A 10,720-nucleotide genomic window follows, 5' to 3' on the forward strand; every position below is an offset into this window, starting at 1 on the left:
GGACTACATCAAATTAAAAAGCTTATGTACAGCAAAAGAAACCATCAACAAGGCAGAGGCAACCATCCGAATGGGAGAATATGTTTGCAAGCATGCCTCTGATAAGGGCCTAATATCCAAAATATATAAAGAACTCATACAACTCAACAGTAAAAAAGCAAACAGTCCAGTCAAAAAATGGGCAGAGGACCTGAACAGACACTTTTCCTAAGAAGACAAACTCATGGCCAACAGACATGAAAAGATTATCAACTTCACTAGCTGTTAGGGAAATGCAAATCAAAACCACAATGAGATACCACCTCATACGTGTTAGAATGACTATCATCAAAAGGACAAGTAATAGCAAGTGTTAGAGAGGATGCAGAGACAAGGGAACCCTCATACACTGCTGGTGGGACTGCACATTGGTATAACCACTATGAAAGACAGTATGGAGGTTCCTCAGAAAACTAAGAATTGAATTACTGAATTACTATATGACCCAGCAATCCCATTTCTGGGTTTTTACTCAAAAAACTTGAAAATATTTATCTACAAAGATATATGTACTCTGATGTTCATAGCAGCATTATTCATGGTGGCCAGGACATGGAAGCAACTAAAGTGTCCTATAATAGATGATTTGATAAAGAAGATGTACAGATATACAATGGGATATTACTTAGCTCTAAGGAGAGATTACTGCCAATTGTGACAACATGGATGGATCTTGAGATAATCATGCTAAGCAAAATAAGCCAGACAGAAAAAGTTGAGAACCATATGATTTCACTCATATGTAGGATATAAAACTGAAAGCAACAAAGCTGACAAAGACTCATGGACACGGATAGTGGATTAGTGGTTGCTAGAGGGAAGAAAGGGAGGAGGGGGTAAAAGGGGTTGAATATTTGGTGATGGAAGGAAATTTAACTTTGGATGATGAACACACAGTGCAATATACATAAGATGTATTGTTGAATTGTACACATGAAATTTGATTTTATTAACCAATGTCATGCCAATAATTTTTTTTAAAATAGCTATTTATTATTACTTTTTTTTATGGTGACATTGGTTAATGAAATCCAATAAGTTTCAGCTGTACACTCTAACAGTAAAGCATATATATATTTACACTGTATGTTCACCTCCCATAGTTAGATTTCTTTGACCTTCTTTACCCCGTCTACCTTCCCCACTCCCCACAGCCCAGTAATTTTAATAAAAGATACTAAACATTTCTATCATCCTTATCTCAGAAAGTTTCCTTGTTAATCCTCCCCTCAACCCCCAAGTGTTTGTGATTTCTTTCAACATAGATTGGTTTTGTCTGTTCTAGAACTTCCTGTAAATGGAATCATACAATGTGTACTCTGTTTTCGTCTGTTTTTTTTTGGTCAACATAATGATTTTGAGATTGATGCATATTGTGTGTATCAAAGACATAATTTATTTTTTTGCTCTTGGATAAATACCTAGAAGTGGAATTGCTACGTCATAGGGTAGATGTATGTTTTACCTCATTTAAAAAATTATCATTAAAACTTTATTAAAAAATTTAGGACAAAAAGTCACCCCTAATCCTGTTTCCCTAAAGCTGCAGAGCCTGTGACTAACAGAGCCCTTGACTACAGAGCTTTTTTCACATAGTGATCATGGTGTCCATGCCTTTTTCATATAATAAATGCTGTTGTGCTAAGAAGTATGCTAAAAACAAGAGCTGTGGCAGGTGAGGGTGGGAAACAAAATGAGCACTAAGTGAAGTCACATATCCTTTTATGATCACTCTTTATGATATAATTTTGAATAAATAACAGAAAAAAGGTAAATAATTTCTTCTATTATAAAAGTAATATATTTTCAATTTAGAAAATATAAAAAGGAAAGTATGAAGCAAAACAGAAATCTTCTATAACTACTAATTAAACTCTGTACCTTATTTGAATTTCACCCATTTTTTAAATAATCTTTTCCTGCTCCAGGATCCAGTCTAGGATCCTGCATTGCATTTATTGTCTCTCCTTAGTCTCCCCTGATCTGTGACAGTTCCTCCTCCTCTATGACACTTTTCATGAGTTGTTTTAGTGGTTGTTTCTCAGTTTAGGTTTATCTGATGTTTTTTTATGATTAGATTGAGGTTATGCTTTTTTCTTTTTCTTTTTTTCTTTTTTTGCCAAAATGCCGCAGAAGTGATGTATCCTTTTCAGTGCATCATATCAAGGAATGCATGATGTTAAGTTGGTTTATTACTCATGATGTAACCTTGGTCATATTGTTAAGGTGGTGTCTATCTGTTTTCTGTACTCAAAGTTACCATTTTTCCTTTGTAACTGATGAATATCTTGAATATTTTGTGACTATGCTATTATCTTTTTCTCAAAGTATGCCCAGTGATTTTATCATCTCTGTGGTAGATCTTGCCTGCAACAGTTATTACTATGGTGTTTACCTAACGGTGATTTTATGTTTCCCTCATCCCTTTTAATTTATTAATTAGAATTCTTCTTTATGCAAAAGCCTTTCCTTCTCCCCCATTGTGTATTTGTTCAATTATTTATCAGTATGGACTCATAGATATTTTTATTCTGTAGGTTTTAATTCAGTCTATCATTTATTTTGTTTCTCAGATCGTTCCAGCTTTGGTCATTGGAAGCTACTGTAGGTTGGCTCCTGTATCAGTTTGGGTTTGCCTCCAACATTTTTTGAGCCCGTCCTTATTTTCGGGCCCCTTATTTTCTGGAACAAGATGTACCAGGCTCATCTTATATTTTCTTTGTTCTGGCCCTCTGAAGAGCCCTAGTTCTTTTATTGGAGAATGATATTTATAAACCAAGACTTGGGCACTAGGTTTCTGTAGTGTTGATTCTAGGGTGTCTTTGCTCCTTAGTCTTCTCAGCAGATAGAGGTAGGAAATAAATGCATGAATCCTAACCCACACCGGTAACACACATCTTTCCATTTATTTACCTGTGTATGTGGAAAACCATGAGTTCATACTGATACCTCTGATTCCAGACCAGCTCCACAAGGTTCATTCTTGTTTCCCTCTTTTTTTTTTATTGTAACATCTTTCTTTGACAGTGAGAAATCTGGCTTTCATTAGCTACAATAAATTTACTTATTTATTCAATCCTAGTACGGTTGACCCTTGAACAACACGGGTTTGAACTGTGCAGGTCCACTTATGTGTAGATTTTTTTCAATAAATATATATAGTACTATAAATGTATTTTCCTTATGATTTTCTTAACATTTTCTTAGCTCTAGCTTTTTTTTTTCCTAAGAATACAGTATATAGTGCATATAACATACAAAATATGTGTTAACTGTGGTATTGATAAGGCTTCTGGCTATTAGTAGTTAAGTTTTGGGGGAGTAAAAAATTATAGGCATATTTTCAACTGAGGGGGGGGGATTAGTGCCCTTAACCTCTGTATTGTTCAAAGGTCAACTGTGTACATATGAAATACTTACAGAATTGCTGACCCATACCTTTGTGAGAAAGACTTACTCACTAGAGCACAGTGTTTGTATACAGTTCTTTTTATCTTTACAGTATTCAGCAAAAATAATTAGGTTAGTTATTTTCTTCCTGACCCCCTTCAGTATGGTTCTTAAATTCATGTAATACAATTAGGTTTGTTACTGCTTATATTCCATTTTAGATTCCCACATGTACTGATTGGTTTTGATTATTTATTGGGGGAATGTAAAGTGTTACTGATTCTAAGAGTCAAAGTTACACATAGAGGCATCCAAAAGAGAGCTCTTGATTTTCTTCCCCAAACCTGCTTTTCCCCTAAGCTTCTCTATCTTAGTAGGTGGCACCTCCCCAAACCCACAGCCAATCCATTAGTAAGTCCTGTTCTATTCCAAAATATATTCAAAATTGGATTGTTCCTTGCCATCTCAACTATTATAGCTCTAGTTTAAGCTGTGATTATTTCTGGCCTGGACTGCTGTGGTAGCCTCCCAGCTGGTCTCTCTATCCATCCATCTTGACCCCTCTCTACAGTCCTTTCTCCACACAGCAGCCAGAGACATCTTTTAAAAGTATAAGTCAGATAATAGCCTTCCCCCACTTAAAATCCTTCAGTGACTCTCCAGTGTAATCAGAATATAATGCAAACCTCTTGCTGACCTCTAAGACCCTCCTTAGCTCCAACTGTTTCAGCCGTATTATCTTCTTTATGTTTCTTTGTTTTACTAAACTCTTTCTCATCTCAGGGCCTTTGCACTTGGCCTCCCCACTGTACTTTGCCCCTCACTCCCTGAAACCCTCTTTCCCCAGATCTTTGTTTGCCTGGCTACTTTGTCGCACCAAATCACTGTCTGGGACAGGCCTTCCCCAAACACCTTAGCTAAAGAGTCAGCCTGCACCCCCTGGGCACTCTATCCCATTTCCCTGTTTTATTTTTTTTCTTAGCAATGTTAATGATTGGAATTTTCTTGTTTATTTGTCATATTTTATTTGTCTCCCCCAATTGGAATGTAATTTCTGTAAGGGCAGAGGCCTTTCCCATTTTGTTCACTGCTAAATTCTCAGTGCTAGAACAGTGCTTGGCTCTAGTAGGTAATTAAGGAATGTTAAATATTCTTAAGTGAATGAATTGAATTAAATGGAAACACTGTCAATCTTTTACATACTCATACTTTTACTGTTTGCCATTTTGATTCTGCCTTAGTTTTTAATGCATTTAATCGTCAGTTTTTTTCCCCCTCTCAACTAGCCACGTACATCTTCATGTGATCAGCCAGGATTTTGATTCTCCTTGTCTTAAAAACAAAAAACATTGGAATTCTTTCAATACAGATTACTTCCTAGAGTCACAAGGTAAACAGTGTTCTTTGGTTTTTACATTTGTTTCATTTTCTTATCTGTTCTTCTTCTTGATTCAGTTATTTCCCTACATAATAACCTGTCTCAAAAACCCATGTATAACTGTGTCCCCTAGAAAGAGAGCCCCATTAAAAGAAACTGGATTATTTGGATTGTAGTAGGATTGACACTGCTGTGAGCAGCCTTCTTGGGGGACCTATAAAGTTGTTAAATCAGGGTCATTTTGTCAGAGTGTTTTTTATAACAAGAGGGGACTTAAAAATTGTCCTGAGAATTATTGGAGTTCATAGATATGAAATCTCTGAACAGTTCTTTGTCTTTTCTGCCATCAGTTGGGCAGAAGCTTGGGGTTTGCCCTGTGTTAACAAGAGAAAGCTGTGTACATAAAAGGAAGCATTCCCTGATGTGTATGTTGTGAAACTTCAGTGTGCCGGGTTGTTAACAATGACAGTTACCATTGACCAAGGACCAACCAGGGGTAAAGCACTGTGAGAAACCTTTGACATAGTAACATGGATTGCTTAAAGTGTATCTCAAAGGAATGTAATCATCTCAAAAATAGGTTCCTCAAATTTAGAATCCAAAGCCCATTTAGAAGCCCATTTCCCCAATGGTGAGTCTAACCTCAAATTTACTAGCTTTAGATACCTGGCATATTTTTATTTGGAGTTAGATTTCCTTTATTTTATTTTATATTTTAATTTTTATGTCTTATATTGGCTTTCCAGAGTAGCAGGGCTCTGAACTTTTTTTCCTTGTTTGCAGCTGTGATGGAGATGGTACAAGAAGCTGGCAGAGTGACTGTCCGAGATGGGATGCCTGAGCTCTTGAAGTTGCCCCTCCGTTGTCACGAGTGCCAGCAGTTGCTGCCTTCCATTCCTCAGCTGAAAGAACATCTCAGGAAGCACTGGCCAAAGTGATTCTGTGGAGTTTGAACTTTGCACCAAGTATGGCTGATTGTTTAGAGCAAACTCCTGGCACCTGTTCTGGATTGCTTGTGAACTTTTACTTATTTCTTGAATTAAAACATGCAGGGTTTTTTTTTTTTTTTTAAACAAAGCTTGTTCTATTCCTGAGTAGCTACAATGTGGGGTGACTTGAAACAGTTCAGGAATTAGGAATTTGGGTTTGTCATGAATGGTTGGTGAGGGCGGCTGGGACAGGCCTGACCACCATCTCCAGGATCCACGTCAGTTCTGGTGAATGGGAGCCAAGCCATGTTCACACTGACCTAGTATAGGATATGGAAGCAGAGGGCAGGCTATATATTTCTGTTTCTTATATTTATCCTCCCTCCCCAGAGGCATGTGATACCATTTCATCAGAGCAGTCAGAGGGGTCTCTTGTTTATCCCAAAGGTACTAATTCATCTTCTATAATCTTAATCTGTTCTGTAATATTCTTTCTCTTTCCCTCCTTCGTGAGGAGTCTTAGTTTCTTCTGTCCCTTTCATTCCTTTCTATCCAAAACCACCCAAATGCTCCCTTCTCAGGAAGTCCATCTTATCAGTTCTCCTTCACTCTGAGCAAACAGGCTCAGTGAGGGGGTAGAGAGATTGGACTTTCTTGTAATATCAGGGGCTCTTGGATGGTGAAGAAATACTCAGCCATGTATTCATCACGGTTTAGCTGTCAAGTCTTCTTGCTGGCCTGTTTGGATCTGTTGTCTGAAAATAAAGTTCACCTGTTTAGGGCATTTCTCTTAGGTAGTTCAGCTTACAATCATAAAGTAAGTTCTGATGCATGAAAAGGTAGTTGTTGAATGAAAAAGTTGCATAGAACCCCATAGCTTCATTTTTCCCTCAGAGCAAATTTGGATGGAATAGTTGGATCAAGTTGGTTTTTGGATAACGTCACAACTAAAGTAAAAAGAAATCTAAAATGTCGTTTTGATCAAACCGTTGATCTATTTTGGATGTGGCCGTTTTTGCTCTTGAATTTATTAAAAAAAAAAAAAAGTGAACACCCTTAACAATAATGCCTCTCTGGAAAGAGAGCCTCAATCCTAGAGACCACATTCGAGTTCAGTGTCTTTCACAAATAAACAAAGTACTACAATGATTTCTTGGTGAGTCATAATTCATAATAATTAATGATTACAGCAGCTAACGCTTGTTCAACTCCTGTGTGTCTGGCATTAAGCACTTTATTCAAATTATTTACTTCTTTCTGTATGTAAGTCTGTGGGGGTAGGTACTATTTTTATGCCCCTTTTTAAATTTTTTGGGTATTTTATTGTTTTTTTATTTAATTAAATTTATTGGGGGATAACATTGGTTAATAACATTATTTAAGTTTCAGTTCTGTAGTTATCTGTATATTGCACTGTGTGCGCACCACTCCAAGTCTAGTTATCTTCTGCCACTATATATTTGACCTCTTCCTCTCTGGTAACTGCCATACTGTTGTCTGTGTCTGTAAGTTTGTTTTGTGTGTTCATTTGTTTTTTTCTGTTTTATATCCTACATATGAGTGAAATCATAGGGTTCTTGTCTTTTTCTGTCCGACTTACTGCACTTAGCATGATACTTTAAAGATCCATCCATGTCGTCACAAATGGTTTTGCCCCTTTAAAGGAAGAGGATTTAATAATCTATAAAGGATCTTGGGCTCCAAAGTTGGTCTTGGTTATGATGCATTAAACTCATTTTCCCTGTTAGTTGAAGAGTATAAATGCAGTGTGAACCAGCAGGGGCCATAGAACCCCAGGGGCCTTGGTCCTGCGCTGACCAAAAGCTTTCCATGGTGTTTCATTGATTTCTCTGACAGTTTCTTTAAAACCTCTTTTTTCCACCTGTCACTACCCAACATTTTTCAGTGCCGTAGTCCTTACCTCATTAGCCCAGTTATCATAGTTTATCCTGTCTGGCTCCATCCTTCTAGATGTCTGCTTCCTCTCCTGCAGTGGATGCCTACTTACCCTGTGGTCAGTGGGGTTCTCCCCTAACCCAGCTGTAACGGGGATGTAGTTTTATGGCTGCTTCTTTGCTGTCATCAGGTACTAGGCATTGAAACTTTTCAACAACATGGACATGTCGGTTAAGAACAGACTCTGCATTCTGATCTAGGTCCCAGTCCTGGCTCTCTGGTACTCAGCTGAGGAATCTTGGGTAAGTTACTTATTTTCTCCGAACTTCAGGGTTATAAGAGATTAAATAAAGTAGTTAATGTGAAAGATTTAGCATAGTATCTGGCACAGAGAAGGACTAAATAAATGGTAACTGGAAGCCTCTGTTCTTATTTTGGTGGGGATTGGGAAAGAGGGATCACTTGATCTATCCCCCTCTCCACATTCGATGCCTTAGAGCCCCTAGAAATTCTTGTTTCTATAGAGGTACTCCATGGACTCCTGAGATCAGAGTTACTAGTTTCCTTTAAAACAGTGTAAACACCTGGGCTCTACCCCAGAACTACTGAATCTTAATACCTTGGGCCTAGAAATCTATATTATGAAACAAACATTCAGAATGGTTTTTATTCATACTAAAGTTTGAGAACCACAATATAAATGAACCTTTGACTTTAAAGCACCTTGCATTTCTGAAGCTTCCGGATTACGCTGTGCCTTGCCAGGGTACATATACCATTTTCTGGTTGGCTTTCTGGGCCAGTTGTGGACCTTCCTTTTCTTTGCAGGGTAAGTGTTATTTCAGGATCTTGGGAGACCTTGGGCATTAGATGAGGGAGAGTGACTGGCCTCAGGGACAAGCCTTTCCTTTCTGCAGGGATTGGGGGAGCTCCTCTGGCCCCAGGGTTTAGGTCTGGAGGGTTTAGGTCTGGAGCTGATGATTGCTCCTCTTCAATGGCTCCCATTCCTTCTTCCTGCCCAGAGGTCAGTCCCAGAGGCCTAGGACCCATGATGAACACAGTTGCTTAGGCTCAGAGCATACGTATTTTTCCTCTTCTGGGTCTTACTCTGAGATATCCAGTTACAGATGTCCTTTCAAGGACCAGATGGTCATTAGGAGTCTCTGTAGGTTCAGGGACATTTCCTGGAGCCTGGCATCTGACAATGTCACATATTGGATATGGCTGGATATCAGGGATTCAGGGCTCACCTGTGTCCTAACTGTGGCTTAACTGCCTCTTTCTGTCCCAGTAACAGATTGCAAGGACCTTGTCAGCTTACAATCTCTTATTATTATTATTTTTTTATGCCTACAGCACCTGCTCTTCCTAGGTAGTCTCCCATCCAAGTACTAACTAGGCCCGACTCTGCTTAGCTTCCGAAATCAGACGAGATTAGGCTTGTTCAGGGTAGCGTGACTGTGGACCAGAATTCTTAAGATTCTTCCATAGATTAGATTTAAAAAAATACAATGAAAACCATGAAGCCTATTCCCCAGAATAATGTGCATGTGCACATTATATATGCATTAACAAGGAGTTTATGAAGCCCCTGAAATGCTTCCATAGACTCCCTAGAGGTCATGGACCTCAGCTTAAGAACCTCTGCTCTGGAGAAAAGTGTCATCACCATGTGTCTGGGATTTCAGGCAGTGCCTGGGATTACTGGGGGACAGACCTCATCTCTAGGATGTTTCTGGGATGCTCTCCTTTGATCTCAGTGCCCTTCCCTCAGCCCCTTGGTATGTGTACATTATGGGGGCCTCTGGCTGGAGATGGAATTCAGGCGCAGGAGCTGCTGGCTCCAGTTTAGCCACCACACTCAGGCAGAAGTCTTGGAAAATGGGGACTCCTCAGCAGGTCTGAGGGGTTTGGGAACCCTGGCTGGCAGACTCATCATAAGCTATCTAGAAGGCATTGGGCCTATATTACTAAAGTAATGTCTAGGGGAGAACAGTACTAGTCGTCAGCACAGATAGATGAGCTGCACCGTGGCTGTATCCCAGGACAGTGGGCGTAGCAATATTTCTTGGGTACAGCACGTTAACAGTACAAACTGCTGAAGACCCAGTACAGCTTGTTGCCATTTGTACTCTTAAAGAAGAGATTTTACTGAGGCCCCAGCCAGTGTACTTGAGAATTACAGAACAATTAACTAAAGCTCAGATAAAAGTACCCAGTGAATATTTTCAAAATAGGTATTGTAAAAACAGTGTAATTTTTCACGTAATCAACAATGCTATAAAGTTTAGCATATCAATTTTAAAATCAAAATAATATAAGAAACTACAACCAAGGAGAGACTACCACAGACAGTGTAATTTATAAGATGTAATGAAGGAAAATTGGAAGAGGTGACCAACTCTACATTCTTTGTTCAGCCAGGCTACTCAGTGACCTTGAGTGATAGATTTTTTTTTAGAAGAACAGATGCAAATAATGACTTGGAGGGGCCAGAAAAAGGATGTGAAATATTGAGATATATAGGGACTATGCCACTCCTCTCCCAGGTGGGCTATTGTCGACATTCTCACTAGGGAAAAAAAAAAATCAATCAATCAATTAATTAATTAATGCTGATGTAACCAAAATTTATCATTGTGTTATAGTTGGGTGAAATTTCTCAAGGTAGGGGACATACTGGCTGAGAGCATGTAAATGACATTTGTGATGCCGAGTTGTATTTCCTCCATTGGGGACTGTCCTCCTTTATCTTGGCCCCCTCATAGCCAGCAAGGCAACAATTTTATTAAAAAAGCGTTGAATGTGGATGGTTACTTCAGGCAAGAAGGCAAATTTATAATTGAGTTCTGTTGCTATAAGAGAAGGTAGACATGATGTGACGGAACTGAACTGGCACCTGAAACTGAGCAAGTGAACACCTATGAGAGCATGGAGAATAGACCTTGAACAGTTTATAACACATCTTAAGTCAGAGCTGGAGAAAAGGGCTCTCAAAGTCCTTTAGACTCTGAATTGGAGTATTCTAGCAGTTATATTTTGAGATGTTAACTTTTTTTTTTTTTAAGCAAACAAATTTTACCTCCAG

General features: G+C 38.7%; 2 protein-coding genes across 12 annotated transcripts in view; both read left to right on the forward strand.

The window, feature by feature from the left end:
• The window catches only part of APTX (aprataxin), a 35,499-nt gene extending 28,614 nt beyond the window's left edge, over positions 1–6,885 (forward strand). For 10 of the 11 annotated variants that reach the window (XM_039875587.1, XM_039875588.1, XM_039875593.1 and 7 more), the window contains 2 exons: positions 4,716–4,819; positions 5,591–6,885. In XM_039875587.1, the coding sequence (XP_039731521.1) occupies positions 4,716–4,819; positions 5,591–5,745 (259 nt within the window). In that variant the 3' untranslated portion in view covers positions 5,746–6,885. The remainder of the gene's footprint in view (positions 1–4,715; positions 4,820–5,590) is intronic. The other variant, XM_039875595.1, reaches the window with a different exon arrangement.
• Positions 6,886–7,017: 132 nt separating this feature from the next.
• LOC120612923 (atrial natriuretic peptide receptor 1-like) overlaps positions 7,018–10,720 on the forward strand; it is a 100,702-nt gene continuing 96,999 nt past the window's right edge. Inside the window, exon 1 of the mRNA XM_039875598.1 lies at positions 7,018–7,934. The gene's annotated coding sequence lies outside the window, so the exon portion shown is untranslated. The remainder of the gene's footprint in view (positions 7,935–10,720) is intronic.

Source organism: Pteropus medius, unplaced genomic scaffold (assembly GCF_902729225.1).
Source record: "Pteropus medius unplaced genomic scaffold, Ma_sr-lr_union100, whole genome shotgun sequence".
Classification (NCBI taxonomy): Eukaryota; Metazoa; Chordata; class Mammalia; order Chiroptera; family Pteropodidae; genus Pteropus; species Pteropus medius.